At 45.8% G+C, this 22,587-nt stretch overlaps 6 protein-coding genes across 10 annotated transcripts; 4 read left to right on the top strand and 2 right to left on the bottom strand.

The window, feature by feature from the left end:
• The first annotated feature begins 71 nt into the window (after positions 1 to 71).
• On the top strand, positions 72 to 1,008 carry LOC6557180 (ribosome maturation protein SBDS). The gene is made up of 2 exons (XM_001983785.3): positions 72 to 221; positions 276 to 1,008. The coding sequence occupies exons 1-2, from the start codon at positions 91 to 93 to the stop codon at positions 901 to 903; spliced, it is 759 nt and encodes a 252-aa protein (XP_001983821.1). The 5' UTR covers positions 72 to 90; the 3' UTR covers positions 904 to 1,008.
• Positions 1,009 to 1,058: 50 nt separating this feature from the next.
• Positions 1,059 to 3,605, bottom strand: LOC6557551 (IST1 homolog). Of its 4 annotated transcripts, XM_032742963.2 has the most exons (6): positions 3,513 to 3,605; positions 2,940 to 3,139; positions 2,159 to 2,879; positions 1,829 to 1,897; positions 1,485 to 1,547; positions 1,059 to 1,384 (listed from the first exon to the last, which is right to left on the bottom strand). In XM_032742963.2, the coding sequence occupies exons 2-6, from the start codon at positions 3,119 to 3,121 to the stop codon at positions 1,169 to 1,171; spliced, it is 1,251 nt and encodes a 416-aa protein (XP_032598854.1). In that variant the 5' UTR covers positions 3,122 to 3,139; positions 3,513 to 3,605; the 3' UTR covers positions 1,059 to 1,168. The 4 variants fall into 4 exon arrangements, with proteins under 4 accessions (XP_032598854.1, XP_032598855.1, XP_032598856.1 ...); XM_032742964.2 differs by lacking the exons at positions 1,485 to 1,547; positions 3,513 to 3,605 and having other exon boundaries at positions 2,940 to 3,219; XM_043215563.1 differs by lacking the exons at positions 1,059 to 1,384; positions 1,485 to 1,547; positions 3,513 to 3,605 and adding an exon at positions 1,627 to 1,704 and having other exon boundaries at positions 2,940 to 3,219.
• Positions 3,606 to 3,885: 280 nt separating this feature from the next.
• LOC6557562 lies at positions 3,886 to 11,460 on the top strand. Of its 2 annotated transcripts, XM_001983787.3 has the most exons (9): positions 3,886 to 4,206; positions 4,315 to 4,431; positions 4,495 to 5,178; positions 5,425 to 7,944; positions 8,006 to 8,117; positions 8,817 to 8,935; positions 9,015 to 9,231; positions 9,298 to 10,775; positions 10,842 to 11,460. In XM_001983787.3, the coding sequence occupies exons 2-9, from the start codon at positions 4,333 to 4,335 to the stop codon at positions 11,268 to 11,270; spliced, it is 5,658 nt and encodes a 1,885-aa protein (XP_001983823.1). In that variant the 5' UTR covers positions 3,886 to 4,206; positions 4,315 to 4,332; the 3' UTR covers positions 11,271 to 11,460. The 2 variants fall into 2 exon arrangements, with proteins under 2 accessions (XP_001983823.1, XP_032598837.1); XM_032742946.2 differs by lacking the exons at positions 3,886 to 4,206; positions 4,315 to 4,431; positions 4,495 to 5,178; positions 5,425 to 7,944; positions 8,006 to 8,117 and adding an exon at positions 8,522 to 8,697.
• Positions 11,461 to 13,993: 2,533 nt separating this feature from the next.
• On the bottom strand, positions 13,994 to 17,793 carry LOC6557548 (YTH domain-containing protein 1). Its single transcript, XM_001983788.3, has 3 exons — positions 17,625 to 17,793; positions 16,336 to 17,480; positions 13,994 to 15,836 (listed from the first exon to the last, which is right to left on the bottom strand). The coding sequence occupies exons 2-3, from the start codon at positions 17,339 to 17,341 to the stop codon at positions 14,566 to 14,568; spliced, it is 2,277 nt and encodes a 758-aa protein (XP_001983824.2). The 5' UTR covers positions 17,342 to 17,480; positions 17,625 to 17,793; the 3' UTR covers positions 13,994 to 14,565.
• A 639-nt stretch (positions 17,794 to 18,432) lies between these two features.
• LOC6557782 (brain protein I3) lies at positions 18,433 to 19,245 on the top strand. Its single transcript, XM_001983789.3, has 2 exons — positions 18,433 to 18,669; positions 18,722 to 19,245. The coding sequence occupies exons 1-2, from the start codon at positions 18,591 to 18,593 to the stop codon at positions 19,003 to 19,005; spliced, it is 363 nt and encodes a 120-aa protein (XP_001983825.1). The 5' UTR covers positions 18,433 to 18,590; the 3' UTR covers positions 19,006 to 19,245.
• A 296-nt stretch (positions 19,246 to 19,541) lies between these two features.
• Positions 19,542 to 21,534, top strand: LOC6558002 (iduronate 2-sulfatase). Its single transcript, XM_001983790.3, has 4 exons — positions 19,542 to 19,952; positions 20,008 to 21,043; positions 21,097 to 21,270; positions 21,339 to 21,534. Exons 1-4 carry the CDS (start codon positions 19,641 to 19,643, stop codon positions 21,473 to 21,475), a joined length of 1,659 nt encoding a protein of 552 aa, XP_001983826.2. The 5' UTR covers positions 19,542 to 19,640; the 3' UTR covers positions 21,476 to 21,534.
• The last annotated feature ends 1,053 nt before the right edge of the window (positions 21,535 to 22,587 follow it).

Below are 22,587 nucleotides of genomic sequence, written 5' to 3'. Positions count from 1 at the left end.
ATTTGGTATTTATTTTTTGGTATTTTTCTGACAATTGTATATGTATTTTTGGTTTGGCCGTCTGCGGTCACACTGAGCAATCATTTCAACATGTCCAAGATATTCACGCCCACGAATCAAATACGTCTTACAAATGTAGCCATTGTCCGGCTGAAAAAGGCTGGCAAACGCTTCGAAATTGCCTGCTATAAAAACAAGGTGTTGTCCTGGCGCAACAACAGGTAAGTGTGCACAAAATAGCATGCGCTGCAATTAACTCAACAAGTAACTCACAGTGAAAAGGACATCGATGAAGTGCTGCAAACACACACAATTTTCACCAATGTGTCCAAAGGGCAGGCAGCCAAAAAGGATGAACTGCAGAAGGCTTTTGGTGCCAAAGATGAGACGGAAATCTGCAAAGAGATCCTCAGCAAAGGTGAACTTCAGGTGTCGGAGAAGGAGCGACAGAGCGTCTTGGATTCGCAGCTAAATAGCATTGTGAATGGTGTCGCTGCACTTTGTGTTAATCCCGAAACACGTCGTCCCTATTCAGCGACCATCATTGAGAAATCTCTCAAGGATGCCCACTTCTCCGTGAAGATGAACAAGAACACGAAGCAGAACACACTGGAGGCCATTAAAATGCTGCGCGAACACATGCCGATTGAGCGATCTCGCATGAAACTGCGCGTCAGCTTTGCCGGCAAAGAAGGTGGCGGCAAGCTGAAGGACTCGGTTATCAAGCTGGCCAACACAGTGGAGCACGAAGAGTGGGAGGAGGCAACTCTTCATCTGACACTACTGATAGATCCCGGGCAGTATCGCGTCATAGACGAACTGGTGCGCAACGAAACCAAGGGTAAAGGACTGTTGGAACTGCTCGAACTCAAGGAAGTTGTGGAGAGCGATGAGCTTTTCTAGTTGGGAAACGAATTGATATTTTATATACAGCACAGATTCTTATTTTTGTCGACAAATAATGATTAAAAATCGAAAAATATTGCATGGGATACCTATGTTCGATGACGCGGAATTGAACATGACTTCACAATTATAAGGATGACATCAAGATCTCGCTCTTTTATATGCGCAACGAATTTTACAAAATATATTTATGTATTGGGATTATATAGATTAACAAATTTCTGAATGTATAGGGATTAAAGGGTGCGTCGCAGTTGTTGCTTCATTTGCGCTTCTTCAGATTCTCAAAACGACGTGAGAGTTCATCGAAATCAATCTCATCGTCATCAGCTTTGCCGGCGCCGCCGCCTGGAACATCGGGCAAATCACTTGGAACATTGGGCAACGATGGCATATCCAACGCTGGCGGTGCGCTGGGATATTGGGGTCCACCCGGTGGCAGCTTGGAGCGTGGTTGAGGTTTCGGTTTGTTGGTATTCTGCAGCGATAAAGGAAATATATTAAATTAATATTTAGTGGATGGGCGCATTTAAAGTCAATCGTCAAGCGTAAATTAAGATCAAGAACGTGTCGGCGACCTGCAAATTAGCGGGATTAATCGAGGAGTAACGTGGCGGTGGATCATTATGCGGCTTGGGGCGCTGTGATGCAAAACATGAAAAATTCCAAATCAAATCATAAGTGGAACAAATAATAAATATATATTAATATGTACATATATCAAAAGCGATGACGACGAAAGCAGGAAACGAATATATAAAATAGATAAGCAGAAATAAGGAAGACTCATTTCCATCTCTACACTTACAGACACGCCGTGACGTCACAAGAAAGTGCGACAAGAGAGTGACATCAGATACAGTTTTTGGGTTAGAAATGAAAAGCAGGTTAGTTTAGATAGACCATGCCCTGGTTAACGTACCAAAATGTTCTCGTCCGGACTGCCAGAGCCAGAGGCCTCCGCTTCCTTATTCTTGGGATCAGATTCATGCTGCAATTGCCCAAAAAATCATGCACAAACATGCAAAGAGCTCAGCTCAAGCCAACTATATACAGATTTATGTATATAAATAACTACAATGATATCTCGAGAATTGAAACGCAATTGATTTTAAATTACGACTGATTCTAGTTTGTGAAAGAAAAGCATTCTTATAGAGCTACTTTACTTAAATACTGGCAGATCATAATTTCAGCATTTCTCAATTAGCCAAGTTATCATTATAATTATAATTTATAATCATTGACTTACATTGATGAAATTGGTATTCAAATCCTTCTCCTCGGCACACTTGCCCTGCGACGGCGGTGGCTGATGTGGCGGTATGTTGTATGCAAATGGTGGCGGCGGTTGAACTGGCGCTGGAGCAGCACAGGCCCCAGCCATGCCACCACCACCGCCGCCGCCGTTTCCACCGAAATGTGGATAATTAAATGGCTTGCTACTGGGTGGCGCTGGCATTTCCGGCAATTGTGGCATTGCCGGATATCCAATGAAACCCATTTGAGGTGGATGAGGCACACCACCACCGCCACTCAGATTATTCCGATCTGATAAATCAATGAGATGTGCCTGTGGATCTGGCTTCTGTTCCTCCTGCATGACCTGTGGATCTGGTTCGTATTCAATGTTGTAGTTCTTTGCAATGGCTATCAAGTAGTTCTCCACGAGCAGCTTGGGCGGCGCCTGCAGAGTCAGCTTGTGCATCAACTTCTCCGATACAAAATGCTCACCAGTTGCGGTGAGCGAATGCTCCGCAAATTGCGGTCCATATTTGTGCACAAAGATGTCTGAGATGACCTTTAGCTCGCCAATGTCGCTCTGCAGTCGGGGACATACCCACACAAGACTGGACACGGGTTCGGCTATGCCAGCATCGAGTTCCTTCATTTGCTGGATGAGACCGAAACGTGCCAACAACAAGTCACAATACATTTCCACTATTTCCATAGCCTCCACGAGGTAATCCTCCCTGGAAGCGAATGCAGCGTGAGTATATCTCAGCTGGTGCTCTAAATTTACCTGACTTTACCGTATAATGTGCTCCACACGGATACGAGCCCTTTCCGTTTTGCCTGTGGCAAGATAATCAGCAATTTCCTTGCGCGACTTTTGCGTTATTTCCGATTTCTTTTTCTCGAGCAACTTGAGACGATTTTGCGCCAAACGCAAATTTGTCTTGAGCTTGTTGTAGTTGGGACCACTGGAGAACATCTTGGTATCTGTCGCTTACTTCGGTAATTGTTCAAATACTGTTTACTAATTTTTCTCTTTGTGGATGATTCATTTATTAGGGAAAAAACAAACTAAATGTGACGTCATGAACTGGCGTTGTCAACTAGCCTTGCACAAAATACATTAAATTTGGCTTAACGGCGCAGCTGTTGCCCGGTTAATAATAAGTTATTGCTTATTATTATCAATGATATTGATTCACTCTGTTTAATTTCTCATTTGTATTAGAACCATTAAAAAATATAATATATATAAATTGGTAAACTTATACTACTAAAACATATTAATTAAATAGTTGCTTATTAGTCAAATTAAATTTGAGTTGTCAGGGCTGCCAACTCAATCGGGACGTTCTGGCGCTTATTTTTACCTTACTACTTCGTTGTGTGTTGTTGCTTCATCTTCCTCTTCCAAATAATTCGCAAGAGCTGCGCGCTCCTTTCGCGCTGCTGAAGACAACGTTCAAACTGGCATTAAATCGAACTATAATTTAGCAAATTACGTGTGCATTGCAACAAATAAATAACGCTGATCATGGTTTTTATACGGTCAAAAGTGTCTCGTTCGAGATTAGTTAGAAATAGTGTGAAAATGAAGAAAACTCCAGTGATAAGTGGCTTTCGGGTGTTTAGTGGTACCACAAAAATCGCTCAGTGCTCTACATGCCAGATAGTGGTCCCACTATACATTAGACGTAAACGCACCAGAAGCAGACGTCGATAAAGTGCAAAACAAAACGCAACACTGAAAATGTTTTGTAAACAGCTGCCGCCCAAATGGTCGCTAGATGGCGTCATGCGCCATTCGCTTGTTGGCATTGCCAGCTGCAAGTAAACGCCATATTTGATTCCTGTTCGTTGCTTTGGTGTTTGTTAAAGAAAGCGAATTTTCATGCAAACTGCGTTTATAATTAGATGCTAAGGCATATTTTGACTGAAATCGTGCACGAAAAGAAAATGCTTTGAGAGTTAAGTGCGAATGAGCCGAGTGTGTGTTTCAAAACGTGTGTTGTAACGCATAACAGTAGCAACAACAACAACAATAATAAGCCAAGGCCCACAAAGGTAAAAAGAAGATGATGCAAAAAGAAAAATTGCGCTGCTGCCTTTAACAAGGCATGTGACGTCACACAGACGACGTACAAATAAATAACAAATTTGTTGCCCTTGCAGCGTGCAGCGTGCCACACCATGGAAGGCTACATAGTGCACAGCAACAGCGACGACATGGAAATGAAGCCAGTCTACTCAGATTTGCAGGTGGTACAAGTGCCGCATGACGACGTGAGCGTAAGTTGTACTGCAACAATTAATTTAAAATTGATCGCTCATTTGATTAATATCATTCCACAGAATCTGGTGCTGCAGGAGGATCAGCAGCTAGTGTTCAGTGATCAGCAGCAAGTGGTTTATCAGACAACGGCACCAGCGCAGTATCAGCCACAACAGCAAACGGCAACAGCGAGCCATTATATTATAAACGCTGACTTGCAGCAGCAGCAGCAACAGCAGCAACAGCAACAGGAAGTGCAACAGCAGCAGCAGCAACAGCAGGTGGTTATGCATCATCAGCAGGTGCACTATCAGCAACAACAGCAACAGGAGGCACAGCAGCAACAGCAGTTGCGTCTCGAGCAACAGCAGCAACAATATGTGCAACAGCAGCAACAACAACAGCCCGCCATTCAGCACACGCAGCAAATCTATTACACATCGGATCAAGTGCTGCAGCCCAGCACAATTGTGCAGCACGCTTCCATGCAGCAATTGCAACAGCAGCAACAAAAGAAACAGCAGCAGCAAGTCCTACAGCAACAACAACACCAGCAACAGTATCAACCTCAGCAACAACATACCGCCTATCAACAGCAACCAACCCCCATGGTGCAGGGCAGTCCCCAACAGCAGCAGCAGCTGCTGCAAAGTCCACAGCATCCGCAACAAACGTTGCAACTGCAAACATCACCCGCACAACAACAGCATCCCCAAATTGTCTATCGCATGACGACAACTCAACAGCAACAGCGCCAAATAAGCGTAAGCAACAAGAATTAATTGTAGTTGTAGATTGCTAAAGACTAAAGAATGCAAATCCAACTTATAGTTTAGAAATATTTGTAGCAAGATGTGAATAATATGTATATATATATGTCATGCCGAATATTACGTACAAATCGGAGTTAAACTGTTGACAAATATGTTATTTTAAAGTTTAAAAACCAACTAATAATTGTTACAACGCATAATACTGAACAATTAAATATGTTTTTCATTGACTCGTAGATGCTAAACAATACACACGTGATTGTGCAGCAGCCGACGGGACAGCAGGTCTTGATTCAAGCTCCACAGCATCAGGAACTGATAATGCGACAGGCGACGGCGATACCGCAACAGGGAATCAATATACATGCGTACAACAATCGGGTCGTGTACACCACCTCGCCACAGCAGCAGCAGCAACAGCAGCACGTGCTGCAACAACACGTGCAGCAGCAGCAGCAACAACAACTACATCTCCAGGCACAAACACATCTGGTGCAGACGCGTGTGGTGCCACAGCCGACCGGCAACGTTGTCTATCAGCAAGTGCAATTGCATAAGACACCATTACAACCGCAACAGCAGCAGCAACAACAGCAGCAGCAACAACAACAGCCGCAGCAGCAGCAGCCACAAGGTCAACAAGTACAGGTGCAACCGCAACCACAATTGGTCACAGCCACCGGCACACAACTAGTGCGTGCCCCGTTTCGCGGCAAGGCTACGCGTGGCGGTGCCGTCATTGCTCGACAACCAGCCGTGACTGTGATTGCAACACGACCAGCCCTGACGCCCACCATTGTGCGGCACATGCGACCGCGTGGCGGCGGCGTCCAGACTGTGGCAGGTAACCTGGTGCGTGCGATGCGTCAGCCGGGCGTGCGGCCCACACGCGCCCAGACCCTGGTGCAGACTAGTGCAGCCGGCGAGGTCGGTCAGACCATGCAGATTGTGACCCAAACACAGATGACCAAGCAGATAACGATAACGAATATTGGACAGCAGACGGCACCGGGTCAGCAACTGCAGCCGCGTCATGTCTATCGTCATGTCGTCAGCGATGCGAGCGGTAATCCTCAGCAGCAGCAACAACAGCCGCAACCACAACAACAGATGGTATTGATGCGTCAACCCGTGCGCTATCGTCCCGCTCCGGCGCCAACAGCAGGAGCTGCGCCAGCACCGAATGCCACCACCATGGGACTAGATCTCGAGGAGAGCATCCAGGCTGTGGTGGTGAAGAAACAGGAGCAACAGCAACAGAAGCCAGCTGGTGGCATTGTGCCCATGCAGCTGCCACCGGCTGGCAGCACCACGCTCACAACCTACTACCAGCCCAGTACGGTGGCAAACAACAGCAGCAGCGAGGAGGAGCAGCAGCAACAACAACAACAGCAGCCACAACAACAACCACAGCAGCAGCAACAGCAGCCACCAGGATTGCGTACAGCGAGCGGTGCCAGCATGTCCCTGGCGGAATACAAGAAACGGCAGACGATAGTCAGTTCCCCGGCGCCACCACCAACAGGCCCGGCTGGATTGACACCCATGCGGCAGGCGACGCCAGGCACTCTAGTGCGAACGGGGCCCAAGCTGACGCAAGCCTTGCCACAGGCACCTCAGCAGCAACTGCAGCAGCAGCAACAACAACATCAACAACAGCAGCAGGAGCAACAAGCCAATTCAGCTGGTGCTGCAGCTGCCACTCGCATTTTACAACCACAGCAACGTGTGCTAACCGCAGCAGTTGCCGCAGCACCACCGCCACAGCTGTCATCGGTGCAGCAAACATCGCACAACAACTACGAGATTCATTCGCAGCATGTGCTCAACAATCGTGCTGGTCAACCAATTGCGGATAGGGATCGAAACAGTGCCAAAATGTTGGTCATACTCGCCTCGGGGGAGCAGCGTCTGATTACGTTCACCTTGCCACGGGAGTCGTGCACAGTACAGGATCTGCTGGAGCAGGTATCTGTTCCCTTCGACAACACAACCACCATTCAGTGTGTAGAGCATCGTGCAGCCAATGTTGACTTTATCGTCACCGTCGGCTTCTCCGTCAACGAATCGGCCAGCGAGCTCATCTCAAGAGCAGAAGAGAGTCTGCAAATGAATCGACAGCAGGAGAATGCCGCAGCAGCGGCGGCAGCAGCAGCCGCAGCAGCAGCAGCTACAACAACAGCAGCACCAACAACGGCAACAACGCCAGCCTTTAACAACAACGGCCAGCAATTGGCTACTGCTGGCGCCGCAGCAGCTGCGGATCAGGTTAAGCGAGATGCCGCTGGAACCGCTGGAGTGGTCACCAACGCATCATCCGCCGCCGGCGCAGTGATTGCGCCCACGGATGGACCCAAATTGATTGACGGCTTTTTTGCCGTTTGCCAGCTGTGCGGCTTCACGGGCATGGATCATGCCAAATGCCAGCGTTGCAAGCGTGTCTTCCAGGAGCCGCCCAAACGCAAATCCTACGTTACCAAGTCGAATACCTCAGCAGCATCCCTAGCCGGCGCGGGCTCGTTATCTGGCGAGCCGGCAACAGCGGCGGACAAAAAACGTGAATTGGCACGTCTCAAACAGGTGGGTGTCGGTGGTGCCACCTATGCACCAGGCACCAGCAATGTGCGGGGCAGGGGCATGGCCATTAGAGGTGGACGTACGCGCAGCGGACGACGCGTAGCGGAAGCAGATCCTGTCGTCCTGCTCAGCAGTGAGGATGAAGCCGAACAGGATGAGGCTAAAGGCGATGCCAACAATGTAAGAGAAAAAGATCACATTTTAAGTAAAATATGATTAATTAATGATGTGTAAACCACAGCTCACTGCCAACAATATTAATCGGAATTCGAATGGAAACGCTAATCAACTACCAACTGCATTTGCCTGTGATCCGACGCTGCCCGAGGTGGATGAGGAAGCGCTTTATAAAGGTAAGCGATCAAATAAAAATATTCTTAGTATTATTATGATATTATTATATATAAAAATGAAAGAATAGCATGCAAAATTTCAATTTAACTGCATATTCTATATTCATATAAGCAGTTGAAACTGCAAAGCGGATCCATTTAACGATTCATAACTAGCAATCATTATTATTAATTTATGTCGTGATTTTCATTAATTGCCCAAGAAATATATTTCGTGCCCAAAGTTTCTGCATCCCTGTCAGCAGCACACAGTAAATAACTATATACATGATTGTGCCGTAATTTTCAAGCTGGCAACGATTTCGTACACAGTTTGTAGTTGCCTACAACAGACGCCAGAGTGCGCCTCGGCAGCACGCCATTTTTCAGAAAAAGAGCATGCGAAGACGGTGGAGAAGCAGAATAAGAAGAAGCAGAGCGCACAGCAAAACGAACGCGTTTTGCATTTGCATTGCATTATAAGAAATTGCAATCTGCTTTGTTGCCTTTAACTAGTTTTACATCCTGTTATGACGTTTGTTTGACAATATAGTTTTATTTAGAAATAAAAAATATAGTAATTTAATCATGGAAGACGACGGTAAGCGTGTGCAGCAAACAAAACATGTTGGAAAAAATGTGACTGCCGCCAGTGCAAAGGGATGCCAGAAGCAAACAAAAAAATCACATGTAAAATGATGAAATTTTATTTATTTGCAGACTTTGTGCGTGGAGATGTTATGGATCTATCCGATTTGACGGATGGCGAATCATTTACCACCGAGCTGCCTTGCAAATGTATGCGCCTGATGCCATATCGCTTTCAGATTACAGAACCGGTAAGTTCGACAAATCATCCTCCTTTTTTGCACTATTCTATTATTATTTACTTATTGAGTGTTGAATTGTTTTGTGTAGGTCGCCTTCACGTCGAAGGGCGTGCGCATAATGGGCCTACTGCAGGATAAGGAGGAGAAGTTCGTGCTTCATATTTATAAGCGAGAAGTGATCAAGGTGGTTGCACACTTTGCCAGCTACGAGCAGGCGCAGCCCCTCGTCACTCTCTACATGCTGAAGACCTGCGCTCAATATGTGAAGACGCAACTCCAGCTGCCCGACGATAGCCCCAATGAACGTAAGCTATATATGTTATAGCTACATTTAAATGTATTCCAATTTTTTTCTCTAATCTTCACCGCAGAATTTGGCTTCAAGCAGGGCAGCTTTTATGAGCGCCGTCTAATTTTGCTCTTTGATTCGATCAATTTTTCGGCACGCGAAACACTCAAGTCGATGTTTAGTTTTATGGATGAGATTTCGTCTCGTGATGCGGCGGAAATCTTTGAGCGTATTGCGGACTCAGATCGCAAGGCGTTAGACAAACCAACACAGTTGGCGCCGCGTCAACTGCGCTCCGATGAGCAGGTCAGTCTGCTGATGTATCCGCCCAAGGGCACCGGCGGACTGTGCATACGCATGGAGGACTATGTGTGCCTGACCAAGGAGTCGTATCTAAATGATATTATCATTGATTTCTATCTGCTCTGGCTGCGCAACACTCTCATCCCGGAGGCGTTGCGTGAACGCACTCACATTTTCAGCACCTTCTTTTACAAACGCCTCACGACTTTGACGCGTCCAACGGATGTGAAGCAAACGGCGGCGCAAAAGCGTCATGCACGCGTCCAAAAGTGGACGAAACTGGTGGACATCTTTGACAAGGATTTCATCATTGTGCCGATTAACGAGCAATCGCATTGGTTCCTTGCCATCATTTGTTTCCCCTGCCTCAAGGGACCCGTCACTTTTGACACGAATCAGCCCGTGGAGCCGCAACAGCTGAAACGGCCACGCGGCAAGAAGGTTGCCCTCCAGATTGGTAGCACAACCATTACGCCGTTGTCAAAGCGCGAAACTGTCACACTTCCCGCCATGGCCAGCGAAATTTGCCGGATTGGCGATGACGAGAGCGAACGAGATGAAGCCGAGGGCGATGATAGTGATATGGCTAGCGAGGCTAGCGAGAACTCGAATCCACCACCAACAGCTACCAGCAAGGATGCGACTCCAACGCCAGCTGCAGGTGGAGCTACATCAGCTGCAGCAACACCAATACCAAGCACAACCACAACAGCATCGTCTTCGGGCCCAGCTCGAGTATCCAGCGAGGATATGCCTGCTGTGAAGCAGCCGCTGATCTTAATCTTTGATTCACTGGCGGGCGCCTCACGCAGTCGTGTGGTGGCAACGCTGCGAGATTATCTCACGTGCGAGTACAAGATTAAGAAACCGGATGCGCAGGTGCACATCTTCAACAAGGATAATATGCCGGGTCATGGCGTCAAGGTGCCGCAACAGAACAACTTCACCGACTGTGGCCTGTATCTGCTACAGTATGTGGAGCATTTCTTCAAGGATCCCATCAAGGATTACCGCCTGCCCATCAAGCAGCTGACCAATTGGTTCGATTACCTCACCGTCACCAAGAAGCGCGAGGATATTGCCCAGCTGATACAGCAGCTGATGGACGAGAACAACACACAGCAGCCACGTCAAATATTGCCTGTCATTGAGTTTCCCACGCTCAATGGCCAGCTTGTTGAGTATCCCGAGGAGACGGAGAGCGCCGAGTTCGAGGAGGAGGAGGGACACGACGATGAGGAGCACACAAGCGATGTGGTAAGCAATCCCTAGAGCCATTCTTAATTCGTGAATCTAATTCAGTTATTGTCTATACAAAAACAGCACGAGGAGAGCACAGCCACCGAAATGGAAGTCGATCCCACGGCCGAGGAACTGCAGCAGTCACAAGCGACCAAGACGACGGCCGGGCAACACATTGTGGCAGCAACTTCAACAACAGCAACAGCAGCAACAACGACAGCAACCAACTCACCTGTGATGACGAGCCCAAATGCACGTCGATTTGTTTTGAAGCGTCGCCTGCATAACGGCGTCGCCTCCTCCAGTCCAAACAACAACAATAACAATGGCGCCAATGGCGGCGACAACAACACCACCTCAACCACCACCAGCAATCCGCTGATGCCTCAGCTGGTCAGCTCCTCCTCAGCCCTTAGCAATATCAGCTCCTCCGCCTCACCCGCAACACTCATCACTAGTCGGGTGGCCAGTGTCGGTGCCGGGCTTAAGATTCGCAAGATCGAACCATAGCATACGGAATCCGGCACTCTAGTGGAGATGCCTCCGCTGCAGATGCTCCAAATGTTGCGCCCATTGTAAATAACAATAATAAAAATTTAAAAAAAACTGGTACACAATAAACTAAGAACAAACATTTCGTAAATTAATATTAATTTTAAATAAAACTCGTCAAATACACTGAACAATAGAGTTGTTGAAATCGTATTTTTTATTTATTTATTAACTTTCGAAGATTACCTTATATAATTGCCCTTGCTGAAAATTCCAACCGGGTGCAATTTTAGTGGGGCGGCTTTCTATTTTTAACCCCCTCTTGCGCCCCTGCTCAAGAACCAGTTTTCATTTGCCATGTATGCTAGAATGGCTGCCATGTATATGCTGCACTCACACATGGTGAGACTCCCGCAGTCATAGATAAAAATCAAGTGAAAGCAGTCATTGCTTTATTATCTTAAATTTCTTCGACTCGGGAGTTGTATTTTTAATTGGCATCAAACACAATTTCTTATGGCAAATGCTTTAGTTTTTACTTCATGCACCCCGCGGGCTGTTGCCATGTAGCTCCTTAAGAATACATGGCATGCTACATGGTGGTACACGCATACACGCACATACACACACACAGAGACACACACACACGCAGGCACACATACACACAGACACACATATACACTCACACTTGCATGCATACGTCATGTATTGTTCGGCCTCAAAAGTTGGGTTATGTTCACAGCAGCAACAACAGCGGCAGATGGTCGAGGGCTGAATAACCAATAACGAATGACGAGCACAAAGCAAATCGACGAAAAACGCGCCAAACCCAAACAAATTTGAAATTTGAAATGCTTATCAAAGCCAATTCAAATAGAGTTGCATAAAAACCAACTGAATATTCGAATCTTTTAAAGTAGTGATAATAAATATTTGCTCTTAATAATTTATTATTATTTCTGATTGTCTTAAGCACCAAATAAATATGCAAAACTAAATAAAGGTATGTATGTATTACCTTAAAAAAACACCTTTATATATATTGTTGAGTTTACAGTAAAAGGGCCTATCGTTTGGCACTCGAAAATGGTCAGCAAATGTTAATTTAATCAAGCTCATAGCTCGGCAATTTTAAGAAGTATTCGAGTATCCTTCGGACAACATTTAATACTTAGCCTGCCGCTTAATAAAAAGATCGAAAATCATACAAGCAGCTGAAAGGAAATTGCGTTTAACTGTTATATTGTTGTGATCAGGTCCATCGACTAGCTAAAAGTGGTAGTTTGCCCTCCGACTGAGATTGTCCAAGTGTTTTCTGCTTAGCTGACCCCCATAACCTTGAGTGCCGATCGATAGAGTTGGTTCCTGTGATGCTAATGCAGCATGTCTTTCAAAAATCAGCAAGGAAATCTTCGAACTAAGCAATTGTCCTTGGCTTCGACCTCGTCCTTAAAGTATATCTTAAAGCCCTTTGCTTTTGTAAGACTAATTATCATCGTAGAATTCATTCAACCCATGAGAATATAGTTCCAAAAAGTTTACCAGAATATAATAAGATAACTCGATAATTCAGTGACATAAATAAAGTAGGCAAGTCGTTTGTATATATATAGACATGTAAACATTTATTAAAACTCCAAAAGGAGATGTGCTCCCTTTTAGCTGAACAGAACATCCAAAATATCCTTGGCTTCAAATAGAATTTGCAAAGTATTTTTACATTTTATCCAATATTTGTAGTTCGCAACAGGCAGATATCGATTTGAGTATGCTCATTAAAGATAATCCCAGTTGTGGATTGCAAGTTAGTCTTTGGTATATGTAAATATATAGCTCAGCAGGTTCCAGTAGCCTCACGTAACTCTGCCAGGATCTGTAACAAAAAAGAGCAAAACAAACGAAAAAAAAGAACGGAAAAAAAAGAAATGGAACAAAAAAATAACGTTCCTAATACAGTCCAAAATGTCAATTTCAGGTGTTTAGCAGTCTCTTTGGCCCATTTGCTCCACAATGGAACTGAAGCCGTCATGGCAGTCTTTTTTTAAAAATTGCAGTTTGCGTAATGTATATAAATATATATCGATATATATATATATCTAAGACAGATCTATTTTAGTTGAAACTCGTTGGGACCAGAATAGAACAAAAGTGTAAAATTCTTGTCAATTCTGGAGAGCTCGGAGGGCTCAAAAAATATCACATAATCAAATTTAACACATACCCAAAGAATATAGTCTATATATACAGACATATATTACTTTGGGAGTAGTTGTTTTTCACCTTCCACGAGAAATGTTTGTTTGGTTCTCTTAACTTGTGGTCTGTCTCAGAAATTGCTCAAGATTGTGAGTCTTGAGAGGTTAGATTTGCGGTCCGGTTGTTAGATATGATGTTTTTTTGTTGTTGTTTTAAATTAATAATCGTTATACGATTTATATATATATATATAGAGTAGAGTAGTAGTATGGAGGAGTAGCATGAGTGCCGTCTGCCTTTCAATTCAAAAATGTCCAACTCTCGTGTGGGGGGAAGCACAGGGGTATTTTTTTCTTGTTGTTGTTGTTGATGTTGTTGTATAGAAGCACACACACACATTTACACACACACAGATCACTGCTTTGATTTAACGGTACGTTCATGTTGTTGTTGTTGCTGTTGTTGTTGTGCAGTTTTGTTGTTTGTTGGTTGTTTTGTAGTTTTGTAGCGTCTCTTTTTTTCTTTGAAATAAAGTTCACATTTTGTGCTTGGTATATTTTTTTTTTCTCTCTTTTTTGTATTTTTAATATTATTAATATATGATTTTTGTTGTAGTTGTGTAATTTGCTTATTTTGTAAGTTTGTTTAAATCATATAAAACTTCTCGCATGACAAATAGGCTAAGCAAAAGAGAGAGAGAGAGAGAGAGACAAGAGACTGTGAGAGACAAAGAGAGGGGAAAGAGAGTTGGAGTGTTGTTGTTGTTGTATAAGAGACGAAATAGTTATTCGTTCATACTTGGATTGGATTGAATTTGATTTGCTGATAACGATTATTTGCGCTGCTTAATTCCAGCTGCTGCTGCTGCACTTAGATTAATTTTTACGATTTTCATTTTCTTTTTCTTTTTTGCATTGCATTTTTGAAGACATCTGCTTCGATTCACACGCGACACTCTCAGCATGGAGAGAGAGTGTGTTGGGGGAAGTTGCCGGGGGGTAGGAGGATTTTTTTGGGGGTGGGGGATTGGATACTTTTCGCGCACTTATTTTGATCGAGAATAGAGACCCGGGTGTGTGTGTGTGTTAAACAGAATACTCAAAATCGATACACAGATTCAACGCCTGCCGCCATCCCGATAGCTGCGACCGCCACCGCGATCGCCACGAAATTGTCGCGAGGATCCGCCTCCGCCGCCGCTGCGATTGCCACCGCCATAATCGCGCCGACGACCGCCTAGCCCGGATCCGTTGCCATTCTCCCCCCGATTGCCGGCATTGATGCTGGGCAGCGTTGCACCTCCGACGGCGCCACTTGTTGCAAGGCTGCCGCTGCCGCTGCCCCCGCCACCACCACCATTGTTGGCGTACACATTGGGAAAGCCGGGCGGTGTTGCCACCGTTGGCAAACCGGCATTCTTCCAGGCCGCAAAATCCTCATAGCTCGGTGCCTTATCGAAACCCGGCGGCGGTGGTCGCATCGGCTGCGGCGGCGGATAATCCGGCAACGGTGGTGCACCCGGTCCATCATAGTACCGCACCGGTGGCGGCAATTGTTCGTACATCGATGCCGGTGCTCCGGGTAGCAGAGCGCCAGCAGCTCCTGCTGCCGACGACGGCATTGGCATCTGACCAAAGGGTGGCGCGAACGGTAGTGGCGGCAGCTGGCCGTGCATATTGCGAAAATAGTCGGCCATGTACGCTTTGGCCATGTCCGCCGAGGACATGTAACGCTCCCAACCCGGTGAGTTCATCTCAGCTGAAGCGGAACCTGAACCGCCAGCCATTTGGCGATAGGGTGAACCATTGCGCTTAAATCCACCACCGCCGCCACCACCTCCGCCACCACCACCTGGCATGCCCATGCCCATACCATGATGATGATGATGATGATGCCGATGATAGGGTCGCTGCTGCTGATGCTGGTGATGATGATGGGGGGCATTGTGGCCATAGCTGCGTCGATGTCGCATCGGTCCCAGCTGATTGTTGCCACGCCCACCGCCATGTCCACGGGTGGAGAGACTGCGCGGCGCCTTGTAGATCACATGGATGCCCTTCTCGCGCATCACACGTGCCGTCTCCTTCGACTTGCGTAAGATGGGCGTCAATTCGATCTCATCGTCTTCGGGAAACAGGCGACACAATTCGGCGCCAATTTTCGGCTCGATCTCCTGGCCATCGCGACCAATCTTCACCGGTTTGCCCTCGTTCCACGAATTGTGCAGATGCAGTGTCGTGTTAAACGGCAACTCCTTGCGACAGATCCAATCCAGCTCGATGACACCGCCCAGCGCCTTGGATGATATACTTGGCGGCAGCACCCAGGCCACCTGCGGTATTTCCCGTCGCGATGACGTCGACATTCGCGCAAATCCCGAGAATTTGCCTGTCATCAATGAAAACGAAAGATTAGTATTTTTTGAAGAGAGTCAATTGGAAACAAAGATTAACAATTGGATGAGCAGAAGGCATGCTGGAAGCGTGTTGTTCCCCAATCAGTCTATCAAACCCTAATTGAATCCTTCATTCTAGCAGTTTACAATTCACAAGCGGTTCTTGTAGAACACATAACTAACAAAACTAAATATATTGTTGGAAATAACTGTATTTGCCTATGTACACCGCAGCTTGTCTTGCATTCCCGTTTTGTAGTCTTAATCTGTTGTTGCCTGCGAGCAACGGTAATTGTAAGTTCCTTATGATCAAGACCTTCTTCAATGGTATGTTTAAGCCAATTTCATGAAGTAAGAGTCAGTCGCTTTTGGTCGCTTGAATCGCGTAGTATAAGTCGCATGAAGCGGACATATATTCTGTATTAAATACAAAGCTCTGAATAAATATAAGCCCCAAGTTATAATATATATAAATGGGGATAAATAGATTACCGCTCTCGTTAACGGAGAAGATGAGCAGGACATTGCGTGCTTCCTTGAAGGCCTGCGTCAGATTGGCATCGTTCTGGGGCAGAGTGGCCCAAACGTTCTTGTTCTTGGACAGCTGCACATTGTCAATGTTGTTGGACTTGATCAGAAAGAATCGTGTGTCGCGGAACAGATAGTTTAGCTTCGTCATATAGTCATAGGATTTCTGGGCTTCCTTCTCGGGCGTGGAGTCCTTTGAGCTGTTTTGCGCTAAGGACGCCGCCGCCTTGCCGCGAGTGCTGCCATTGCGTTTGTGCTGTGTACCCGAATCCGAATCAGAGGACTCACTGTCCGACTCCAAGACGGGCAGCAGTTTAGGCTTCTCATCCTCCGCATCGCTCAGATCGCTCTTGTTGCCCGTATCCGCGAGAGCAGCGGCAGCAGCTGCTGCTGAAGTGCTGGCGCTGTTATTGTTACTGCTGCTGCTGCTGTTGTGGTTTTTCTTGCTTCTTTCGCGCGACTTTTTGTTGCTCGTCTCGGGCTCCTGGCCATCCTGCGACTTGCAGTTGGACTTGTCATCTGCGTCGAGCGCTTTCGACTTGGACTTTGAGGATTCGCTGCCGCTGCTGCTGTGGCTGGACTTTTTCTTCTTGCCATTGAGATCGCCGGGCGAAGCGGAACGCTTTGAAGGCTTCTTCGAAGATTTGCTGCTGCTGCTGCCCTTGCTTGTGCTGGCTTTAGCTGTATTCGCATTCGTTGATTTGCCAGAAGACGAGGAATCTTTGACGGATTTGTTATTGCTGCCACTTTTGGATTTACTGGCACGTTTGCTGCTGCTCCTGGTGGACGAGGGAGCCGTGCTCACCGAACTAATGCTCGGCTCCGAATCGGAGGCCATGGAGCCAGCTCGGGATTTAGAAGCTTCACTGCGTGTGTCAAACGAATCAAAGTCCTGCAGCTCCTCGGCAATGTCCGCCTCGTTCTCGTCCAAGCCGAGATGTACTGCATCTAAGTCGGCCATATCGCGCATGAGCAATTTGCGCTGCGCTTCTCCTCGTCGTTTGTTGCAATTTACGCGAGGTGTCACCCGGCCACTTTAGCTGCTGTTCTTGTTGGTTTTGTAGTACTACAAATTCTGCTGCTTGTCGTCGGCTTCTCTATTCCCTTTTCTTTTCGTTCATTCAAGAGAGCGTGAATGAGACGACAAGCGGAGCAGCGGAAATAGACATAGAGAAAAAAAATGCCAATCGATTTAGCAAAACCGAATTGTGCAAAACAAAAGTGTGCAAAGAAACGTAGTATAAAACACTCACTTTTTGCACTTTATGTGCTGGGTACATGCAGGAGTTTTGTGTGCACTCTTCGAACACTAATTGCATATTTTTCACCTCATCTATTCATCAATTTAATCTAAAAACCCTTCTGCACCGACTTTGCGTCAACAGATACAAGAGACCAATGGCGTTAGAGCAGTGCGGCTATATGTATGCTAATATGCGCTATGCAGCGTTGCTTTCCGCGTATAATCGATGTCGTTGATACATTTCAAGCGAAATTTATCGAGTGCAGTTGCCACTAAAATTGGAATTTTAAATTATGAATTAAAATTAGTTGACAAAAATGCGTAAAATGTTCTCTGCATAAATTGTGCTTTGTAAAACTAGCAGTAATGGGTCGATATTGATATAAATTGTCCTTTCTTCTTCAATTCATTTGAATTGAAATTGTATTATTAAGAAAATGTATGCAGTAGTTTTTCAGTTTTTCATCCACAATTGCCATTTTGCTAATTTGTAAGTTTTATTTTTGTTGCTGAGAGTGCATAAGAATGTCTAAAGCAAATGACACTGCTCAATTTGCAACACGAAATCTGTTTCATTATTATTAATTTAATACAAATACGGTTAATTGCAACAATGATTTGAATTCCCGCCAAATACTATGAGACATCACTCGTCACTCATCACTATAAATCGTCTAACTGCATCTATCGCACGGCTACCTCAAAATAGCTCTTGACAGCAAACTTATTTAATCACCATGGGAAATGCTGTAGTTACTTTTGAATCAATACGCGCTCTCCGATGCGACTTATTCGATCACAGAGCAAACAGCTGATTATTCATCGATAGGCTGGTAGAAGCAATGCAAACAAAGAGCAGGTGTAAACGGGCTCCATAAAAACAACATTATAACAATACCAAATTAAAAATAAACACATAGTGAGTCATTGCACAAAAGATAAACAGTTGTGTGGTGTTTTCTTGTTTTCTCCAACTATGACCGCGCACACATCAAAAGACGCCGAGCCACCGAGCTACGAGGAAGTCATGCAAGCCACGATGCCCTCAGCGCCAGGTGAGTGACAAACAATTATTTAAAGAATGTATAATAAAGAACTTATTTGCAGACACGCGACTAATCACTGGCGTCCATCATGGTGCACCGACGGCACCAAACAATATGGCCAGTTATGGAGCTTTCGAGACAACGCCAGTTAGCATTGTGGTGCACCCATCGCAGCCAGCACAGATTTTTCTGATTAACGCGTGTCCATCGTGCCGCATTGGATATCTGGAAGATACTTTCTCCCCCTTGGGCCTGTGCTGTGCAATATTCTTTTTTCCCCTTGGCATCCTGTGCTGCCTGGCGATGCGTGAGAAGCGCTGCAGCAATTGCGGAGCGACATTTTAAGCTGTATTATGATAATGACCTATATGATCTGTGCAAATTCCCTCAAAACTCATTCGACTGTTAATTTTTTTGTAAAAATCACGACAAATTTATGGTAGCGTGTAGCTTGTTAATCATTAAAACTATATGTATATGTATTATGTGCACTATTTAACGACGATGTCTTAGGGCTCTCTTGTGACGCTACTCTGGTTGCTTCGCCCTAAACATTTATTATTACATTCCATTTGTGATATCGCCGTTGTTGTTTGTATGTTTTTGCTGTTGTTTTTGTTGTTGTGGACGAGGCCCGCTTCCGTTCAATTTTATTGAAATATAATGGGGGCGGTTTTGAATTACGCCGCTTGCCGCATGTATTTGCTTGGCTGCCTCTTTTTATATTTTGCTCTTTGTGAAACGTAAACAAGTGACAAAATTCAGCTTATCCAACATGCACGACTTTCACACACCCTGTAAATAAATTCAAATTGTAGGTCTATTTGCACACTTAAGCTAAGAGTTAATTTTTTAAGTAGAATCAACAGAAGCTATCAGTGAGGAACCAGAATTTGGGTTTCAATTTCTATTTGAATCTGACGCACTCCCAATTTCCGTTGCGATCTAGAGTTTCTGACAAACACCACCTGCAAGCTGATATGCTCCTTTATATATTTTATAAGCCATTGTGGGACCGGCATTTCACATCCGCCGTATGGGCATCTTGTCAGACTGCAGTCGCAAAAGTCGCTCGCTCGGAAATGTCCTATATCTCAGCACCACCACTGCTGCTCCTGCTGCTGCTGCTGTGGATTGGACTGGCTGCCGTTTTTGCCCACTACAATGTGGTGATGGTCATCTTTGATGATCTGCGACCGGCTCTGGGTGCTTATGGCGATAGTCGGGCTCGAACGCCACATCTGGATGAGTTTGCCCAGGGCAGCAGCATCTTCATGCGCGCCTACAGTCAGGTAAGTATCATTGGGATGACTGCCTGGGTAACTATACTCCACTATTTTTCATTAGCAAGCGCTGTGCGCACCTAGCCGGAACTCACTGTTGACCGGACGACGGCCGGATACTTTGCATCTGTACGATTTTTATAGTTACTGGCGGAGTTTTGTGGGTAACTTTACCACACTGCCACAATACTTCAAGGAGCAGGGCTACTACACGTATAGCTGCGGCAAGGTCTTCCATCCCGGTCTATCGTCCAACAATACCGATGACTTTCCCCTGAGTTGGTCAGCTCCGACATTTCATCCCCGCACGGAACAGTATATGAACTCACCCGTCTGTCCGGATCACAGTGGAGGAGTGCTGCGCAAGAATTATCTCATTTGTCCGGTGCATTTGCAAACACAGCCGTATAAGACACTGCCGGATATTGAATCCGTGGCGGAGGCATTGCGTTTTCTGGATTCACGGAAGAAAAATCGCCAGCCTTATTTTCTGGCCGTGGGTTTTCACAAGCCGCACATTAATTTCCGCTTTCCTCGACAATTTCTCGACCGTTTTCCGCTCACTCACTTCTACAACTATACGGCGGATGCAGTGAAGCCACCGGGCATGCCGGATGTCGCCTGGAATCCGTACACAGATGTGCGGTCGCGGGACGACTTCAAGCACAGAAACATATCGTTTCCATATGGACCCATTTCGGGGCATCAGGCGGCACAGATTCGACAGGCCTACTACGCCTCGGTGGCCTATGTTGATGATCTCTTTGGCAAGCTGATGGCCCATTTGGATCTGGAGCGCACAGTGGTTGCGGTGCTGGGCGATCATGGCTGGTCACTGGGCGAGCACGCCGAGTGGGCCAAGTACAGCAACTTTGAGGTGGCTCTACGGGTGCCTCTCATCATCCGCAGTCCGGAATTTCGACTGGAGCAGCCACGTCAGATGCACAGCATCACGGAGCTGCTAGATGTGTTTCCTACGCTTGTGGATCTCGCACATCTGCCACCGATTCCCACTTGTAATAGAAGCAACAGTGAACTGCAACAGTTGACCTGCTCCGAGGGAAAGAGTTTGTATCCGCAGCTGCAGGGCACGGATTTGGGTGAGCAGAGATCCTTCGGTGCATTAGCTTATCTTAATCTGAGTTTGTTGCAGGGGAGGAGCACGTGGCACTGAGCCAGTATCCGCGTCCAGGCATGCTGCCCACAAAGCATCCCAACAGCGACAAGCCCAAGCTGAGGAATATCAAGATCATGGGCTATAGTCTCCGCACAAATCTATATCGCTATACGCTCTGGGTCCGATTTCATGCCAACAACTTTAGTCAAGGTGAGCAATTACATATCCCAACTATTGATAATATACATGCCCCATTCACATTTGATTTCTATCTACAGACTGGCACAATATCTACGGTGAGGAGCTGTATGATCATCGCTTGGATTCCGGTGAGGAATTCAATCTGTCGGCGCTGCCAGAGTTCAATATAATTCGTCAACATTTGCGCCGACAACTTATTGAAGCTGTGGGCTAAGATACTCACCCGAGACAAAATAGTTTTAAAAAGGCGAATAAAATTAAATGATTACCAGAGTTTAACTTGTCAAAAAGTCCTAGTTTGAGGACATCATTTAACATGAATTTGGCTTTTTAAAATGTAGTATTCATGTACAAGTCGAACCATTATCAAAAAACCATCGTTTACTATCTGATCCCTTTCGAAAAAGTTATGATTGTGGACATTTTTGACCCGCGAGAATCGCGTTATCAACTTTAAATATAGTTTTATATGATCAAAAGGTCAAGCTTTTGAAATAACTTTTAAAAAAGATTTAAACTTTAAAAAAGTAGAGCTGAAATCATTGATTTTTGAAAATCAGTTCAGTTCTGGCAGGGTTATGGCTCTGAAAAGGTTTTTAGGGGGCACTTCTAGGAACGAGAAACTAGCCAGAGTAAAGTCTTAGTTATAGGATATGTCTGTGGGGCAAGGGAAGGGGTATAATGTATATTCATAATTATAATGTAGCTTGGAGTAGACTTCAGTTTTCCCGTTTATCGCCGTTCGTGCGGCGCATGCGTGACTTGTGTGTGTCCGTTGCCTTTTACAAAGCTCGTTTTTTTTAGTGAATTTTTGTGAATGAAATTGTATTCAACGTTGGCGTCAACGCGTCGCTGCTGTCGACGCTGTCTCCGTTGGCGTCCAACGTCCGACGCCCATGCCCAAGTCAAAGTCGAACTCAAACTCAAACTCGAAGTCGAAGCGAAAACCATATTCAAAAGCTGGTAAGTTTTTTAATTTCACTGCAGCTGTTGTTGTTGCTAGGCGGGTGAAAATATGCTGGCGCTGCGCTGCTCTGCTTGATAATTAAATCTGCAGTCGACGCATCGCTTGATCAATGTATCGGCATCGGTACCGGCACCGGCACCGGCTCCGCCCTTGCCCACCACTCGCCTTTCTCGGCTCACCATTCAGTTTTACTCTCTAATTGTGCATAGATATATGGATATGTGTGGGCTATTTGCTGGAGTCATGTAGCATGTGTGTGTTATTGTGTGTTGCTGTGTTGGTGGCACCGCTTGTCATGTGGCACCATATGGGCCGTGTCTTGAGGTGATTAAACTGAATTTTGGCAGCGCTTTTACTCC

This window comes from Drosophila grimshawi, unplaced genomic scaffold (genome assembly GCF_018153295.1).
Source record: "Drosophila grimshawi isolate 15287-2541.00 unplaced genomic scaffold, ASM1815329v1 contig_44, whole genome shotgun sequence".
NCBI lineage: Eukaryota > Metazoa > Arthropoda > Insecta > Diptera > Drosophilidae > Drosophila > Drosophila grimshawi.
Note: the sequence above shows the minus strand (reverse complement) of the source record. Positions and strands in the feature narration are given on the sequence as shown.